Source organism: Equus przewalskii, chromosome 10 (genome assembly GCF_037783145.1).
Source record: "Equus przewalskii isolate Varuska chromosome 10, EquPr2, whole genome shotgun sequence".
In the NCBI taxonomy this organism is placed as follows: Eukaryota; Metazoa; Chordata; class Mammalia; order Perissodactyla; family Equidae; genus Equus; species Equus przewalskii.
Genome location: NC_091840.1, coordinates 17,984,537 through 18,004,802, shown reverse-complemented (window position 1 = coordinate 18,004,802; position 20,266 = coordinate 17,984,537). Strand labels below are relative to the sequence as shown.

The following is a 20,266-nucleotide window of genomic DNA, read 5'->3' as shown; positions in this document are numbered from 1 at the left end:
GCGCTCCGCTGCAGGTGGCCCAGTGTTTCGTCGGTTCGAATCCTGGGCGCGGACATGGCACTGCTCACCAAACCACGCTGAGGCAGAGTCCCACATGCCACAACTAGAGGAACCCACAACGAAGAATACACAACTATGTACCGGGGGGCTTTGGGGAGAAAAAGGAAAAAATAATAAAAAATCTTTAAAAAAAAAGTTAGTGATCAACTAACTACATTTTAAAGACCTCCTGACAATGCAGTTTTTAAAAATGCAGAAAAGGAAATAAATGTTAGTACTATTTCTTTTTGGGGGGTGAAGCTAGTTTCTTAGACATCTTTCCTTTATATGTACAGAGTCCCTTGCATTAGGTATTCCACAGATACTGTAAAAAATAAAGTTATTTGGTATAAAAGGAGTTGATCACAAGTCAATATGCATCACCTGAAGTTTAAATTAAAGATAATTCAACCACACGGAAAAAGTGAGGAAAATAATGTCCACTATTTGCACTACTTCTTACTTGCAAATTTGAAAGATAATATATTCTGCACAGTGGTAATTAATATTTTAGCTTTATAATTAAAAAAATTATAACTGCAAATAGTCAACAAAGGTCAGAAACTGAAAAGTCAGATGTTGAAAAGGATGTCTATGGTATCCTCTCAAATCAGCCAATAATAACAAAAATGGAAATGACTAACATTTATATAGTTTGTAAGGCACTTCCACGTACAGTATTTGATTTCATTTTCACAAAAACCTGATGAAATAGGTAGTTATTTCCCCTTGACAGATCAGAAACAAAAAAGTGAAATAACTGTAATGCATAACCACCCTTTGTGACTATAAAATCCATGATCTTTCCACCATTCCTCACTGCCTCATGTGTAGATAAACCCAATACATGCTTAAAGAAAGCAGGTTTCTTAGTGAGACAATGGCTTAGAGGCATTTTGGGATAAGATTATGGTGGTAAAGATGACAAATGACTAAATAAGAGAAAAATCTGGTGGCTAATGCATTTGAAAAATCTGATAACTAATAAACTTTTGTGGATTATATCAAGAGCACTGATGTGGTCTGAAGTGAAAGATTAGGATGGTGGGGAGCAATTTTCACACCATTTACACAATTTCTTTTTTGAAGTCGCCATCACTTCTTACTAAGACATTTCTCATGGCAAGGAGAAAGAATGAATGAATGAAATCAGTGGATCCATTCTCTAAAGCATCCAATACTATATTCTCATACTACCCAGATCTTTGGCATTCTTTTTTTTTTATGCAGCAGTACTAGTAGCCTCCTCCCACTGGGTATCCAGTATTTTAAAGAGGTTTTTCTTACCACACTGTCCAAAGTGGCTTCCTCCAGTATGGCACTTTTGAGCTAGAACAAAGTCACTTCTAGTATGTAGGGAAATTATGACCTATGAATACAGTTTGATTCAGAAACGTCTATCAGTTTACTAATTTAAAAAATATTCACTAACCATCTACCATGTTCTCAGCATTTAGACTTATTTGAGATACTGTGGGAGATTCAGAGATGAATAAGACACAGACTTAAAGGCTACAACAGGGGTTGACTAACTTTTTCTCTGAAGGGCCAGACAGTAAATATTTAGGCTTTGTGGGTCATGTAGCAGGCTCTGCAAATATACTCAACTCTGCCACTGTAGCACGAAAGAAGCCATTGACAACATGTAAATGAATGGGTGCGGTTGTGTTCCAAAAATAAATTTATAAAAATAAAAGTAAAATAAAAAAATAAAATAAATAAATAATAAAGTAAATAAATTCATGGGGTAGAGCAGCTCTTGGTTTAGACTCTTGACTCTTGGTTTAGAGCCACTGATAGGAGGTACCCAAACAACTAGGACATACTCAACCTAACGGTTCAGCTTTTATTATTTCCTGCACGACTTGTTATACTACACGAACTGTTGTATCCCCTCTCTTGCGTCGCCAGCTCCACTCCCCTAAATACTCCACTCGATACAGCTGCCAGAGCGAGCTTATGTTTTAACACTGTCGCTGCTATTCTTAAAACTCTTCAATGGCTTAGCACTACTCACAGAAAAGAAGTCCATACTTCTTCAAACAGTATAAAAGCCTCTTTGTGTTACATCCCCCTTTAGTCTCCTGACTTATCCCCCACAATGTCTCTCTCTACCTCCCCTCCCCTACCTTTTATGTTGAAGCAATACTGAATACCCTAACACACCATGCTATTCTGTGTCTGTGTTCCTTAGCGTATGTTTTTCCTTCTACTTAAAATGCCCTACCGTACCAAGAGGTACATCTACCCAGAAATTCCCCTGTTTGTCTCTGCTGACAAGCTGACCACATCCGACACATTTTCACTTCCTTACCTTGCATATACTTTCTATGACTGCATGTGGAGGATTAGACTGCGAGCTGCTCAAGGACAGGCAATTGACTCCTTTGCAGTTGTAGCATTAACCGCTAGCATAGTGTCTGGCATATAGTAAGTGCTAAATAAATACATTTGGAACCAAAGTCAACTGAAGGTATCATAAATGATACTTTACCATTTCAAGGAGAAAGAGAACACATCATTCTCAAACGGGAGAATCAGAAAAAGTTTGAAGAAAGTAGCAGCATATGAACCAGATATTGAAAAGATATGTAAACACAGAGAGTAAAGGCTCTCAGTGAAGTGCGGGAAAAAAAGAAGCAACAGCAGAGAAGTGAAAAAATAAGCTAATATCTGATGACCGGTGACTATTTCACTTTGGCTAAAGTGTATGGAGCACAATCGGGAACACATCTTGAAAGGCCAGTTTACAGTAAGATCAAAGAGGACCTTAAAGACCAGGCTAAGAAGTTTATACTTTGTTCTGTAGACAATGGTGAGTCACTGAAAGTTTCTTAAGGGTAGAATGGTATGAAACAGGAAGACTGATCAAACAGAAGGTAGGTAATGGCAATGAGAAATGAAAGATACTACCAACACAGAACAGGCAAAATTTGGCAAATGACTTGATGTAGGACACAGCAGAGTGGTAGGAATCAAAGAGAATCCTGAAATTTTAAGCCTGGGAAATTGGGATAAACAAGGAGATAGGAGCAGGAAGGAAACGGGGGGGAAAAAAGACAGAAAGAAATAGCAAGTTTTGTTTTGGAATATTAAATCCGAGACCCGATAAAACATCCAGGTGGAGGTGTTTAGTATACATCTGAAAGTGGGAGAAAGATGCTCTCAAGAGATGAGATGGGGGCCGGCCCTGTGGCCGAGTGGTTGCGTTCTCGCGCTCCACTTCCGTGGCCCAGGGTTTCGCCAGTTTGGATCCTGGGCGTGGACATGGCACTGCTCATCCAGTCACACTGAGGCGGCGTCCCACATACCACATCTAGAAGGACTCACAACTGAAAACATACAACTACGTACCGGGGGGCTTTGGGGAGAAAAAGGAAAAATAAAATCTTAAAAAAAAAAAAAAAAAGATGAGACAAATTTCTGGGAGTCATCTATCTACGGGTGAAACCTGAAGAGAAGAAGGAATGGTAAAGGGTCAAATGCACTTTATCAAGCTTTATTTACCAAAATAAAAGTATCCTGGTATGTATTTCTACCACAGTATCAATCACATTATTGTACTAATTTGCAAACATGTCCATTTCCCTGACTCTGAATTCCTTGAAGGAAGAGGTCTGTTTTATTATCTTTGTGTCTCCAGCTTAATACCTCGAAAACAGCAGGTATTTTTGCTGAATGAAGCAGCCCCCATAGTTCTAGCATGTAGAAAATCCAACTTTCTATAACATGTTACAACTCCACACGATAAGACTTAAGAAAATTCTGCAAAATCTTCATCTTCACATGTCTGTTATCAGATGGTGGCAACTTAAGGTAGATGTGTCAGAGGTTACCATGGGGCAGATGACACCATTACCTTTTTTCTGGTTACTCTGAAGCTTTAGCAGTTGACAGTTAAATTCCTATTTCTTTTACCACGTCTCTTCGTCAAAAGTTAGCATTACCCTAGCCCTTGGTATGCTTGAATGGGAAGAGAAAGAATACTGGCAGAGATTTACAGGGCTGCAGACTCCTCATCTGTTGGTTGCTCTTACTGACCTTTATGTGTCTGTTCATAGCAGTGGACTGTGCTGCTCGCACCAGACCCTCCAGTTCAGCACCGCTGAAATTCTTGGTCTCTACAGCCAGCTCTTTAATGTCTACGTCAGCAGAGAGTAACTGATGCCCTCTCATCCTTGCTGTGTGGATGTGAAGGATCTGTAGTCGGCCTTTCTCATCTGGTAAGCCTGATAAAATTGAAAATAAAATGGAGATTATTCTAATCCTAATGCTTCTCTTATAGGTACTGAAGCACGTAAACATCTGCGTCTCATGATATACAACTTTTCTAACAACATTAAGTTATATGACTTTGCTCCTGCTAATCAACTCTAAACATGCCCCCGCGCCCCCTCAGTGACAGATCTGCTTACCTATCTCCATTTTAACTTCCAGTCTTCCAGGTCGAAGGAGAGCCTCATCTATCAGATCTGGTCTGTTGGTCATTCCTGAGCATGGATGTTAAACCAAAACAACATACCAATGATCAGAGTTCAAAAATAACATAAAATGTCCCTTAAGTATATGTAAGAATAGTAATTTCCCTGATAAGCTAAGAGGACATTTTATAAAAGTCAATAGAAACGGAAATAGAAAAGTCAATAGAAAACCAATTATTCTCAAATAAAAACAACATTTGTTCTTTTTTTTGTTTCTACATGGGACTTGATCATTTTTTTTATTAATTCATTTTTTTCAGATGCACATCATAATATATTTCGAATTCTGTTGGATTGCATCATGTTCACCACCTCCCCTCACGTGTGAGCCTAATCATCACTTTTGCCCACCTTCCTCCCCCACATCATTCGTTCTTGATCTGTTCTAACAAGAATACCTAGAGACTTTGCTTTAGAATTTCACTACTGTACAAGCCAATGAAACATAAATGTAATGCAAACTTCAAGTATTTAAAAAGAAGATTTAAGGTTCAGAGAGGGTAGGTAACCTGTCAAAGCGAGAGAGAGGCAATGTGAACATGATCTGTCTGATCCCAAAGCCCCTTCCCTTTCTCGTAGGCCAATGGTTTTCAACCTTCACAGACACAAGAAGTTTCATGTTTTTTTTTTTTCAAAAGCCATGTTAAGAAAAGCTCAGTACATAAAACAGCTAAAAGAAGAAGTTATAATCGGATGCGTGATCTGAAGCTCACTCCCCGGCCCTCAGAGACCCTGGAGGCCTACAGGACCAGACTGAAAACCACGCATCACATTGTGCTGCCTTTTCATCTGTGAGCTATAAGCTTAAAGCCATAGTCACTAAAACCCATCTTCTATTTGTTCTATTAAGGTTAGACGTTAAAATAGTCAAACTCTTTAATATCACTTGATTCTAATTTGGAAACATTGGCAAAATAGTGTAACTACAACCTACATAGATCTTAATTCAGAACCTCTGTGTCTAATGTTCTTGAAATCATAGTAATTTTCTTAAAGCAAACATACCAATGACTAAGATGTTGTTCAGCTGCTCTACCCCATCAATTTTGGACAGTAACTGGTTGACGACAGTGTCATGAACTCCTGTGCTACCAGCCATGCTCCCTCTCTGCTTGCAGATGGCATCAATTTCATCAAAGATGATGATGTGCAAACCACTGTTCGCACCAAGCTAATAAGGGAAAAAATTATATTAAAGGTCATAATTTGAATATATTATTAAACAAACTAATCAAAAAAGCAAAACAAAGCTTTCCACAGATTGACTTTGCTCCATTTTGACTAATAAATATATCAAGTATAACCACAGTTGTTGCCCTCTCAAAGGTGTTGGAACTGCATTCTCAGAATTCTGGAAACTGAAAAGGCATTCCAGAACCTCATATCTAATAACCATAAAACAAAAATACATGTTATGTGCTGATGAAAGTGAAGAGGCCATCAAATAACTAACTGTTCATTTACATACATTTCTTATTTCACTATTTGAAAGAACTCTTGCACTTATCAGATCCATTTCTTAAGTCAGTGAATGGCAACTCCCTCCCATTTTCCCTGAGTTTTGGTGAAAGGACTGCCCTAGAATCAGTAGGTTTAACATTTGTTTGTCATATTATACAGCTAAATGGTAAGTCCATCCAGAGATCAACTGGGAATTGGGCAAATGCGGGAAGGAAATGAATCTGATTCATATTTAGTTATATCATATGGAAAGATTACTTCTTAACAGTAAAGTGAGAACAGAGAGACAGTTTATAAAAAGAACACAGTGGAGGGGGTGCTGTTTCTTCTGCCTCATGATTTCTGTTTTAGTTTATTGGATATAGAGTCATCATTAAAAGAAATTAGTTTACATATTTTGAACCTTTAATAGAGGCAAATACTTTTAAAGGCTAATAATTCACTAGGTTAAGTTAACATGGACCTTCTAACAATTTAGATAATGAAGTCTCTTCTTAGGAACCAAAGGGGGAAGTGCACTCTATAAATTTTCTTTTTTATTAATAACAAAGAACATTAGGGATTTACAAAACAAAACAGGTGAAAATGAACATAACCTAAGTATGACAACATACGGATAAATGATGGGCATAGTGAGATTCAAGATTATATATGGTTGGTATTCATTAAAACTCTGGCAAGGATATAATCTTTTTTTTAAAAGAGTCTTTTTTTTCACTTTATTATAAAAGTATTACATGTTTACTGAGCAAAAGTTGTAAAACAAATAGAAATAAGCCAAAAATGTATTATACTCCATAAAGATAAATGCTGTTAATATTCTGCAGATTTATTTCTGTACTTTTAATTTATTTTACTTAAAAAACTCTCCACATCTTATATTCTCTTGAACACTGTTATTTGAAAACAATTTAAAATTATTTTCGTTTCTAATTACAAAATACATGATCATTAGAGAAAATTTGGAAAAATACCAAAAAACGTAAAGAAATCAGTCACCCAAAATTCAACTATCTAGAAACAACTAATATTATTAACTCGATGCTATCTAAATAGCTTGTATCCTCTTGTTCAGTCCAGATATTATCTTAAATGCTTTCCCATGCCTATAAATACAACTATACACTACGGTTTTTAATGGCTCCATAATACCTCCTTGTGTGACTGATTTCACAGTTTAACTCCCCTACTGCACATCAATTCCTTACTTTCAAATATTCACGAATGTCTAAGTTTTTAGTATTATATATGTTGTTGCAACGAACATTTTTATACTCAAATCCTTGACAATATATATGATTACCTCCTGAAGGCAAATTGTTAGGTTAAAAGGTATGTTGAGTATTTTAAGGCCCTTGAAATAAGCTGTCAAATACTTTTCCAGAAAGGTTTTATACTTTATTTCTCACCACAGTATATGACAGTGCATATCTTGATATATCTTCACAATGAATATTAGAAAAATTTAAAAAATAATTTCCAACTTGATAGATGAACAATGGTATTTTTAAATTATTTTTAAAAGGTATTTGTCTAATTACTGAAGAGACTGGCACTTTTTTAAATCATATTTTTTACCATTGGTAATTTTTCTTTTATTAATTGTTCATATCCTCTGCACATTTTTCTGCTAGGATTTAAGAAATTTTCTTATGGATTTATAAAATAATTACTTATATATTAAGGGTATTATTAAATTTGTTTTAAATATTTTATCCCAGTTTGCTATTTATCTTTTATTTATGGTAGATTTTTGATAAATGGAAGGATTTTTAAAATGTGTTTTTACCATTTAAATAGCCAACATTATCAATTTTTATTTTTATGATGTTTTCCACTACTTTTACCCTTAAAACCCTCCCCCATTACAGACACTGATGGTCACCTATATTTTCTTCTCTTTTAAATTTTTACTTTACATGTAATTGTTTAATCTATCTGGAGTTTATTTTTACAAGTAAAGTAAGAATCCAAGTAATTTTCCTTCAAATAGTTAACTAACTGACCCAATCCAGTTGACTAAATTATCCTTTCTTCATTGATTGAGATGGCACTTTTTTCAGGCTTTATATTTTTATGTATGCTAGATTATTACCAGTTTTGACTGGAATTAGATTAAATCTCTGAATTAGTTTAGGAAGTATTAATATCTTTATAACATCTTCAGTTCTTAAGAATATGTCTCTCCAATGAGTCAAGTCCTTTATGTCTCCCAATAAAGTTTTGTAGTTTCTGTCATATAAATTTCTTCATAAAGATTCTTAACTATTTATGTTTTTTGTTTGCAACTGTGAATGGAATTTTTCCATTATATTTCAGAAACAATATGTATGAAGAAACTGTATTAATTTTTGTATATTTATTTCATATCTGGCTACTTTACTCTCTTATTTATAACATCTAAGATTTTTTAGTTGATTCTTTTGAATTTTCTAGGTTCACAATCATATCGTCTACAAATAGAACTTTGTGTCCTCCTTACTAACAGGTGTACTTGTTTTTGTGTGTGAGAATTTCTTCCTGAACAAAGACATACAGAAGGAGAGAGACAGGGCCTAACAGATAAGAATTTAGAAGCATGGAGGGTCACCTGAACAAAAGGCTCAGAGGCAATCAGGGTCCTATAATAGGGATAATAAACAGAACTTACAGTACTATCACAACAGGGAATAAAATCCAGAAGCAGGCCTTTCTATTGAAACAGAGAAGATCACCAAAGGATTTGCAAAAGGAGAATGCTCTTTATGTAAGACGATTTTAATCCTGACTTTAGGATGAACAAGGAGAAGTATGGAGTTGGAAGGTAAGTGAGAAATAATGGTACATAAATGAGGTAAACAGAATCTGTAAGAGAGTTTTTACATACTGCGTAAAACTACGTAGAGGGTGACCAACTATGATCCCATTCATACGACTTTCTCAAAAAGACAAAATCATAGGGATGGAAAACAGGTAAGTAGTTACCAGGAATTATTAGCAAAGGAGAATGACCATAAAGGGACAACATGGGGGAATTTTGGGGGGTGAGGTAAACGTTCTGTATCTAGATTTTGGTGGTGGTTACATGAATCTATACATGTGTTAAAATTCATAAAATTGTACACCAAAAAGTCAGTTTTACTTCTTAATAAGTAAAAAAACAGACAAAATATCTTATAATACTTACACTCTATCATGCATATTTGGATTATTGTTCATTCTTTAATGCAATTCTATGCAAGATGATAGTCATGTGTTCATCAAAGTTTCTAAAATTTAGGGGTTTTTTTTTATGAACATTACATACAAATTGTTCTCCTTCTACAAATGTTTTAAAATCTAAATTCAAATCTGAAAAAAATTAACAATTTCTCAATATCATATTTATTGAACAGATGTCTGATCTGTTCAATAATCAGCTTGCTGCTTAAAAAAAATTCAACACCAAAAACTATTCATCTTTCTATCTGTAGAAAAGACTGAGAATGAGGAATCAGAACTACAACCTTAGCTTTGCAAACATATCTATATAGTAGGATATTAATTCTTGCCATCTTCAGTCCAAAACAAGGACATTCCTGTTTGCAACTGAAAAACTGTGAGATTCTACATTATTTTTATTATTATTTTTTCCCTTTCATGTCAGATGGGTAATGTGCCGATGTTGTCACAATGGCTGAGGGGGGCACATCTCACACAATAGTGTGAATCCCCATCATCATGCTTACGAACTACAAAAGGATCTACGTTATTTTTAAAAGACATTTTAATTCAAGGTTGTCTACCAATACAGCATGAAACAAAAAGCTGCTATAATGTATGAATTTTGCTGTGAATGTGCCTTATGTTGCCACTGGAGTCATGACTTCCTTCTCAGTCCAACCTCAAAAATCATCTATGTGCAAGGGAAGCCAGAGACAATAAGAACACTGTGTTAGATTAAATGATCACAGGAGCAATCTGTCCTAAACATAATTCAGTACAATTCTGGCCTTTTCAGAACCTTACTAATCTCGTGACCTGTCATCAAGTCCCTTCCACCAACCTAGTCAGTACAATAACATCAATTTTTACAGGCGTCTTACTTAAATAAAGGCAAGTTCTTATAGCAATAAATTAGGAATTAGGTAAGGAGGATGTCAAGATTAATGTTCACAGATTAACATAGCTGAATCATCAATAAACCCTTTCCCAAAGAGTTTAAATTTCCACAATGCAAGCCTCTTCAGTTCACTGGCTTCTAGCTCTGCAAAGTCTTCCCCCATAGAAACAGAGCTGATGCTGTTGAGCCCCTGGCAACAGCCTTCAAAACAGCTGTTCTATATTTAACTAGTGTGACCTATATGCAAGTGTTCATCTCTGTCAGCCTGGACTGTCCAGAATCACAGAGGTGATGCTTTTCTTTATTATGCAACACATAAAACCTTCCCTGGGGTCGTTAGCTGAATATATCAAGCCACTTCTGGATGTAAGGATTGAGAAAGGTGTAACTGCAAAGACTGGCTATGATTAATATCTACCTAGAAAGTCTCTGACAACTCAGTTTTATCATTAATAGTGTCATATTTAAACTGTTTGCAAGTTTAAAGACAGCACCAAAGACATCTTTGCAGCCATGTGGAAACTATCACAACAGATTTTATAAAATGCTTCTTTATAGGGCATTGTAGCTCACCTGCACCTAGAGTTTAATCCTCAGTATACCATTAGGGTCCATTAGACACAACTTCACTTTTTATGTTTCTCTGTTGAGCACTTTTAACTGTTTATAAAGATAGATATCTCAAGAGTTTTTTCTTTCTTAGAAGTCTTCCACAGAACAAAAAGGAAAATATATTTTAAAAAATAGAATAAAACTCATTCTAACTTGCAATTACCATATGGGTCCACTGGATCTTTTTTATAGATCTAAGATCTATATGCTATTTCAATATTCTAGAAATTACGTCATCATTACTCATCAATTATTCCCAACAATGCTAAGATTAAAATAATAAGAAAATGCAAGAATGATGAAATTGCTTAGAAGAATGATGCAATAGTGAAATAAATATCACTATGACATCATCCTTCAGTTTTCTTATTGTGTTGCCCAAAGTTCTGTCTCACCTTTCAAGAAGGTATAAAAGAAGTCTGGAGACACCATCTACTTTTGCCTGATTCGAGCTTTAATTGAACACAATTGACAAGTCAGATTTTTTAATTTCCTGGCCATAATGGCAAAGAAAACAAAATTGACAGAGGAAGATATTTCACAATTATTAGATGAATCCAAAGTTAAATGCAAAGCATGAGATAGCAGCACTTGAGACTAATGAAGATGGTGAAATTTATCATTATAAGTAAAATCTCAGACTATGTGCCTTCAGATGATGCTATCTTACATAAATTTTCTCAAATTCAAGAATGAATGAAAAATATATTTCTAAGGACAAAAAGAAAATAGAGCATTTTTATACAATTACTTATTCAACAAAAAGTCTTCACTGTACAATACTTTGTGACAAGAAACTAGGCCATCTCATTTTTCTAAAAGGACACACGACAGTATTCTTTCATGTTTTTATTTCACTTGTGCATCAAAATTTCCTTGATATAGTTTCTAAGTTAGACAGGTGCTGAAGGCTGGTATCAAAGAGATGACCAGAAGAAACAGATGATAAAGACATTAAAAAATTTGATTGACTATTCTAAAAGGTGTATATAAATCTAAAAATAAAAAAATGTTTTGCAATTATGGAGCTTTTTGTGACCATCCTCTCTTCAACAAAATTATGAGCCAAGGATTTAAAAAAAATTCTTCAAGTATTGTGTCTTGACAATGCAAGCATAAGAAGAGGAACCAGGGGCCTGGCCCCATGGCCAAATGGTTGAGGGTGTGCACTCTGCTTCGGCGGCCCAGGGTTTTGCAGGTTGGGATCCTGGGCACCAGCTTAGCACCACTCATCAAGCCATGCTGAGGCGGCGTCCCACACACTATAACTAGAAGGATCTACAATTAAAATATACAACTATGTACCGGGGGACTTTGGGGGGAAGAAGAAGAAAAAGACTGGCAATAGATATTAGCTCAGGGCCAATCTTAAAAAAATTAAAAAAAAAAAAAAAAAAGAACCAGAGGCAATGATAAGCTAGAATGTATTACAGATGTATTTGAAATTTAGAATAAGTATGTTCAAGTTCATGCATGACAAGTGATGAACAGTTAGTTACATTCAGAGGTTTCTGCTAATTTTGGTTATATATATGTGTGTATATATATGTATATGTATATATGTGTGTGTGTGTGTGTCTGTTTAAAACCGGGAAAATATGAAATAAAAATTGTTTGCTATATTTAAGCTCTTATTAAATAATTGCATAGTCTTTCACTTCCTTTTATTCTTACATTCATAAATTATTTGTAAAATAACTTTAAAATAATTTTTAAAGAGAGTTCTTTCAACCCAGATAGTAAATGGTGATGACTATTTTTCTTGGTATATAGTATGTTAAAAAGATACTCGAGGCAGGAAATATTGTAGTATTAAGGATGACCTGTAAAACTGAACTGCTTCTGGGACTGTCTGAAGAGTTGAGATCGGTTATTAGACTTGCACCAATCCAACAGGAAGCATGCCTGCTAGAACCCATGTGGCTGAGATGGCCGAGACCGGAACATGAACAAGAACTTAACGGGATGCAAGGAAGCAGGGGAGAAAACTACCTTGTGTAAAACTGAACCAATTAAGCACCCAAGAGCAGACTTGAAGCATTAAAAGGGTTGTTATAATGGCAATGTTTAAAATTTATTTTTACCGTCAACAAAACTATGAAAAAGTAGGAAATGACAGGGTAAATTAGATTTAGTTAAGCTTACTAGATTAATATATATATTTGATGTTATTATGTTTCTGAGTGTTACTCATATTGATCCATGTAAATCTGTTGTTCATTTTAATGTTTGTAAGATATACCATTTCCTACTGAGGAAGAATCAAGATGTTTCTACTTTTTCCCCATTACAAATAGTGCAGCAATGAACATCCTGGTACACGTCATTTTATGCACAAGTGCAAGAGTATTTCTCCAGGGTTGCTGTCTTGAAGTAGAACTCATAGGTCATGGGGTTTGGGCATCTTCATTTTTGTAAGATGATGTCAAATTAATCCATAAGATATCACCCACTTGGTATATTCTTCTAATTTATACATGCTATGATTAGTAATGTACATGAGGCCCTGTTTCTCCACAACTTTTACTGTTACTAGTCTTTGTAAATTTTACCAGGTTGTTTATAAAACAATGTCTCCTATCATGCATTTTCCTGAGCATCTTTTCATTTGCTTATCTTCAGTTGGAGTCTTCCTCTGAAAACTGCCTGTTCACATCCTTTGTCAGTTTTTTTTTAAATTGTGTTTGTGTTTTTCTTACTTATTACAGAGAATTTACTATAGAAGATGCCAATTCTTTGTGGATTATATGCTTTGCAAATATCTTCTCTAGTTTAAGAGATTTGTATTTAGTGTAATTTGTAAGACAGAATTTTCTTTATATTAATGTAGCCAAATTAATATTTTTATCTTTTACGGATTTGATTTCTATATCTTAATAAAGAAATTCTTCCCTAGAGTCAATTCTTAAAAGATTTTTGTTTACTTTTCTTCTAAAAATGTTTTCTCTTGTAAGTTTTAGTTTTGTTTTTTGCAAATCCACTTTGCAATTCTGTATGATATGAGATAGGGACTGCATTTTATCTTTTTCCAAACAGAGGGCCAAAGATGAAATGGCTTATTCTTCCCCCTCTGATTGGCAACCTCACTTTTCATATAGCAAGCTCTTTCTGTGCTCTATTCTGTTTCCTTGGTCTGTTTTTGTGAGTATATATTATTGTTCTCATTTACGACAGCTTTCCAGTAAGTCTCGATATCTGATAAAATAAGTCTTCATTATTCTTCAGAATTTTCATGGCTCTTCAAGAATCAAAAAAAAAATTAGAATCAAGCTGTCAAATTTCAAAAAAAAACGCTGTTAGACTTGATTGGAAAAGCACTGAATTTACAGATTAATATCAGCAGGAACTGTCATTTTAATGATATTGTGAGTATTCCCACACATGAACATGTTCTATCTTACCGTTTATTAGCTCTTGAAAAATATTTTCAAAAATGTTTATAATTTTCTCCTTTAATTTTCCTATTCAATTTAATCCTAGGTACTTATCATTCTGACTGCTGTAAGCGAATTTTTTTTTAAGTTACATTTTCAGTATCTTCACATTTTCTTTGAGTCTTATGATTCCTTTCTCGCCTTTTAAAGTATTTGAGTTTTCTTTATTCCTTCCCCAGTTCCTCCTCATGCTTTCGGAAAGCTTGAGAGTTATACACAATTTTCACATACACATTTGACAAAGTTTTATGTTAATTAACATTACCATCTTCTTTCCAAATAACACAAGGATCTCACATGGATTTAATCCACTTCCCATATGTTTTGTTCCATATTTTAGTTCTATCCTTAAAAAAAACCCATATTTATCATTATCCTTGTTGTTTTATACAGTGAATGCTTATTAAATTTACCTTTGTTAAACTTTGGGAAGTATGGCACACATAGAGGGAGAGTTCACAAAATGTGAATGCATGCCTCAATGAATTGACTTGAAATTAACATTCACATAACCATAATGAGAAACAGAACAGTGTCAGCTTCCTGGGAACGCCTCCTCACCCTTCCCCAACACCCCTCCCCAACCATTCCCCATGGGCAACCACAGTCTGATTTTTACAGTAATTCTCACTTTCTTTTATAGCTTACCAACTAAGTATGCATCATTAAACACTATACTTTAGTTGAACTTTATAGAAATGGAATCATACAGTATGTATTCCTTCTTGTCTGGTTTCTTTTCCTCAGTATTTAGCTGTGAGATTCACAACTGTGTATAACCATAGTCTGTTTATTTTTATTACTGTGTAGAACTCCACTGTATATTTATATGACAATTTATCCATTTACTGGATATAAAATTCTAAGTTGACACTTATTCTCTTTAAGCTCCTAAAAAATGGCATGCAACTGATTTCTGGTTTCCTTCATTCCTGTTGAGAAGACAGTTGCCAGCTAATTGTTACTTATTTTAAAGTAATCTTTCTTTTTTCTCTAGCTGCTTTTAAGATTTTTCTCTTTGTTTTCGGTTTTCAGCAGTTTAACAATGATATCTGTAGGTGTAGACTTCTTTGCTATTTCTCTTGCTTAAGGTTCACTGTACTTCTGGAATCTAGGAATTGCTGTTCTTCATCAGTTTTAGAAAGAAAGTTCTAAACTCTTTTCTCTTCAAATATTGCTTTTGCCTCATCTTCTTTCTCCTGACTTTCTGGAACTTTAAAGATATACACTAGACCTTCTCAAAGTATTTTTCCTCTCTCTTCATTCCTTTCATCCTTTGTTTCTGGTTATCTTCACCTAACATCTTCAGTTCACTAATTCTCTCTGTGGATGTGTCTAATCTGCTGCTTAAATCCATGCACTTGAGTTAATTTCAGTTACTGAATTTCTCATTTCTGGAATTTCCACTTGATATTTTTTTAACAGTTTCTGGTGCTCTGACAAAATTCTCAATCTTGTCTCAATTTTATCTCCTTGAACATGTAGGGGATTGGAAGTGGCCACCCCAAGATATGTCTCTTTGGCATGATGATTATTTCGGGCTGGTTACTTTTAAAAACTGCAGACATGAAAGAGACTCTGACAAGTAGAAGTTACCCTTTGTAAGAGATATTTATATTTCTAAGGGAAATCTCCATCTGTAAAGGTGTCTCCTTCTTTGTACCAGGAAGAAGGGGGGATAACCTTATCTCTAAATACTCTTATCAATGCTGAAGGCAAGGACTTAAATCTGCATAATAACCTTACTCTTGCTTCCTGTACTTTTCTGGTAATCTCCCATAACTGACTCCCCCCAACCTTAACATCCTCCTTTGCAGCTGAAGATGGTATTTAAGAGGAGAACCTCCACCATTTTGGTGAGTTGCTCAGTATTCCTGAGTCTCTCCCATGTATACATATTATAAAGCTTTGTTTAATTTTCTCCTGTTATTCCATCTCATGTGAATTTAATTTGTAGCCCAGCCAGAAGGAACTCAAGTGGGTACAGGAAATGTCTTCCTCCCTTACAAACATGATAAGCACAGTTATTTTAAAAGTCTGTATCTGAGAATTCCAATATCTGAAGGCCCAATTTCTATTATCTTTTGTTTCTCTTTGTTTATGTTGTTTATGTCTTTGTGCATCTGATTGCTTTTGTTTATAAATAAGACACTACATTTGCAAACTACAGGAATAATCTGTGGCCCTGCATAGTATTACCTTTCTCCAGGAGGGATCTACAATTCTGCCAGATGTCTGTGGGCACCAATCTAATTTTAGAGAATGATATGACTCAAAGCCGACCTGCAGCCTCTGGAAGAGCATGTCTAGTTTAGTTAACCCTTGCTCCTATGGTGCAGCCCTTCAGGGTCTCAACTCAAAATGAGGCATGTTCATCAGGTATCTCTTCTCTGTGGGCCATGGGCTCTAATCTCTGTCCCGCTTAGGCCCACTAGCCTGTCAAAACGGCTGCATAGCTGTTTAGCAGCTCCCTCCAGAAAAGCCTAATATCTCCAGAGGAACACTGACCCCATACACTAGGACCTTTTTTTCTGGGACCCCGTTCTCCTCCTAGATCTTGTAAGCTCTTTGAAGCCTTCAAGCAAAAAATTTTAAAATACTTTGTTGAGCTTTTCTGATAGTCTTCAGTGGCAGGCACGATTCAATTTACCCCATCTGCTACTACCAGAAGTAGAAGTCCCAGATTTTACCTTTGGTTTCAACAGTTCCATTGCTCATCATTGTTTCTTGCATCCACTGTTTCCTTCTGGGTTCAATTTCCTTCAGTCTCAAGTACATCCTGCATCACAATCTTCTAGCAAACACCTGTGACTAGTTAATTCTACTAGCCTCTGCCTGAAGAGATGTCTTTATTTCACTCTTATTCCTGAATGAGAATTGAGCTGGGTATAAAACTTTAAGTTGACAGCTATTTTCACTTAGCCCTGTGGAGATATTACTCTACTATTTTCTATTATCTCTTGCTCTTGTTGAAAAGTTTGCTGTCAATGTAACAGCATCTCTTTGTTTGTCATCATCACTTCTTTTTTGCTGATATTAAGATGTTTCTCTTTTTTCTTTGGCATTCTCCAGTTTCACTACAAAGGGTCCAGATATAAATTAATTTTTACTTATCCTATTTGGGCTCATAGTGACCTGAATCTGAGTATTTATGTTTTTTATCAGTTCTAGAAAATTCTCAGCCATTCTTTCTTTGAATATTGCCTCTATACTATTCTTTCTATTTGGACTTCCCATTTTAACTCTGTTATCTCAACTTCTCTTGCATATTTTCCATCTCTTTATCTCTCTGTGCTAAATTCTGAATGATTTCTAATCTGTTGTTTTGTTTATAATTTGTTTATCATTTCTCTCTTCGGCTGAAACTGATTAGCTTATTTAAAGTTTAACCTAGTTGCTGACCTTTAAGTTTTGAGGTCTACATTTTCCATTTCTTGAAGTTATTTTAGCTTTCCCTCTGAGAATCTCTTGGGGCCAGGACTATTGTAGTATCCCTTGGGGTTTCCTTATATCTGACAACCTGATGGTATCATTAGCCCAGGATTAATTTTTAAATTAATTTCTCAGCTTCAGAGCCCCACACCACATAGGTGGGTGTGTGTGTGTATAATTTTTTTTTCCACATCCTAAATAGCATGAGTCAAGGATCCAGGGTTTAGAATTCCCATGGGAGATGCCCCAGCTTCTACTCCAGAACCCAGGCAGATAGTTAAATGTTTTTGTTATTTCTCTGTGTTGGTAGGCAGATATTTTCCAGTCTACTCTTTTCATTTAGGACACAATCCCTTTGAAGGTTCCAGTTCCTAGTCTATACGTTAAATGGGTTCAAGAGATCACTTTCTACCCCCTAGTGGATGCTAAAACCTAAACTCATATATTACCAAAACCAAAAGCTGTAGCTCAGATCTTTACCACTGTAATTTCCAGTTTCCTTTTCACTTCTGGAGATTTCCTTTTCTTTCCTGAGAGCTCAATTATGCATTTACAATGATTTTAGTTATATTTTACCCAGCATTTGAAAGTGTAGCAGAAGAAAGGTTTTTAGGTTACCTAGTCTACTGTATTGCCAGAACCAGGAATCCTATGGCATTGTTTTTAAACTTTGTGTCAATGAAATAAATGTTAATATTAGTTAAGGTTCTCCAGGGAAACAGAGCCAATAAGATGGAGATATATATATACATATATATAGCTCTAGATGGATAAAACCAATTGGTCACCTAAAAATGGATATCTAGACATACAGCTACATAGATCTATCTAACTATATATAGAGATTGATTGATTGATTGATTATAAGGAACTGGCTAACACAATCATGGGGCTGACAAGTCCCAAGGTCTGCAGTCAGCAAGCTGGAGACCCAGGAGAGCCAATGGTGTAGTTCCAGTCCAAAAACCTGTAAGCTCAAGATCCAGGCAGAACTAATGTTTCAGTTTGAGTCTGAAGGCAGGAAAAAACTGAGATCTCAGCTCAAGACAGTCAGACAGGAAAAAAATTCCCTCTTACTCAAGGAAGGGTCAGCCTTTTTGTTCTTTTCAGGCCTTCAACTGATTGGCTGGGGCCCACCCACATTAGGGAGAGCAATCTGCTTTACTCAGTCTACTGCTTCAGATAGTAATCTCATCCAGAAACACTCTCATAAACGTACCCAGAATAATGTTTGACCAAATGTCTGGGCATCCCATGTTCCAGTCAAATTGACACACAAAATTAAGCATCACAATTAGTAAACTCTGATTTGATTTTTAATTTAATTTTTTTCTAAGACCCAAATTAAGCTTTTCTTTGAGACCTAACAACTCATACCTGTCATTCTGCAAGTGAGCTGACTTGGTGGTAAGTAAGCTAGCTTTCTACACATGGACCTTGCGTATACATAATTCTACAAGTCCCTTTATGGATTTAATTTCCCCCTTTTCCAAAGGATAAATGAGTTCAAGTCTCTGGAAGTAATGTGAAATAAAAGCGTCACTTCAAAACATATTCACGATCTGTTTTTGCAAAATCTTTAGCTTATACAATCATCCCTCTTTGTATTGTGAACATGTGGATAATGACATCTGCTCACATCATGTAAATGCCCCATAATCCCTGATTCAGTGATATACATAAACTAGGTACTAAATAAATTTTACCTGCAAGTTTTTCAAAATATAGATCACAGTAACAAGTTTTCCACCACAACTCTGGATTTCCTTCCCCATATAAGTGACAAACTTTTACTAAATTATGTTTATATTAACATTACCCTCCTTTGCTCCTCTTCAGCATCAGCAAAGAGTTTACGAATGTTAGCCTCTGATTCTCCCACATATTTGTTAAGGATTTCTGGCCCATTGACCACTTTGGGCTCTCTTGCATTCAACATCTTGCCAATCTGTCGAGCCAACAGAGTCTTACCACAACCTGGGGGCCCATATAACAGGATGCCTTTAACATGTTTGCAACCTAAAAAGGAAAAGAAAACAGTCTTACACCAACTAACTAAAATCCAAGTATGACATCTAAAGGAAAGTTTTCTTTCTTCTTCATATTCACTTCAGGAAAAACACAATCATGCCATTAACACATATTAATATCCAGGTGCCATGAATAGAACAAGAATGAACAACAGAAGCTCTTTTTAAAATAGAAAATCCAGAAAAAATTCCTACACCAGTACTAATATTTGAGGGGGAAAAGCTGCCAACTAAAGGTCTTTGGAAAAGTATATTTAAACTATCATTTAGAACAAATACTTTTAACTTTGAAAATGTCTCTTTGACCTAAATACCTAATCAGGAACTACTACTTATTTTTCATTATCCTTTGCTTTAAGGTCAGAGAAAAAAAGAGATCTGTCTTTAGGCAAATTTAATCCAACACAAACCTGTTATGATACGGCAGGCTACGGAAACTATATCTTAGTCATAGAAATTACAGGTCTACCTGTCAATACAAGCATTTGAAGAAAGGGCAGACACGTCTGAGATAGATGAGTATAGAACAATCCACAGGATACAGATGGATGTTACAGACTTTGTGGATGAAGCTGAATGTCTTATTTCATGTGACTAATGCCAAGCGAGGCACATGCTTTCTTCAGAGCCACCCAGATGAAGATGAGGTTTTGAAAGAATAGCATTCAATTCTTTTCTAGGCAAGCATTGCTAAAT

At 35.3% G+C, this 20,266-nt stretch overlaps 1 protein-coding gene and 1 non-coding gene across 2 annotated transcripts in view; both read right to left on the bottom strand.

Moving 5' to 3' along the window:
- Window positions 1-20,266, bottom strand: part of NSF (N-ethylmaleimide sensitive factor, vesicle fusing ATPase) — a 142,469-nt gene that overhangs the window by 50,654 nt on the left and 71,549 nt on the right. Inside the window, exons 9-12 of the mRNA XM_070561754.1 lie at window positions 19,360-19,559; window positions 5,526-5,691; window positions 4,455-4,529; window positions 4,081-4,268 (exon numbers count right to left, since the gene is read on the bottom strand). Of these exons, the coding sequence (XP_070417855.1) occupies window positions 4,081-4,268; window positions 4,455-4,529; window positions 5,526-5,691; window positions 19,360-19,559 (629 nt within the window). The remainder of the gene's footprint in view (window positions 1-4,080; window positions 4,269-4,454; window positions 4,530-5,525; window positions 5,692-19,359; window positions 19,560-20,266) is intronic.
- LOC139074217 (small nucleolar RNA U13) lies at window positions 9,601-9,703 on the bottom strand. Its single transcript, XR_011523755.1, has one exon. It is a non-coding gene; the product is annotated as a small nucleolar RNA U13 (small nucleolar RNA).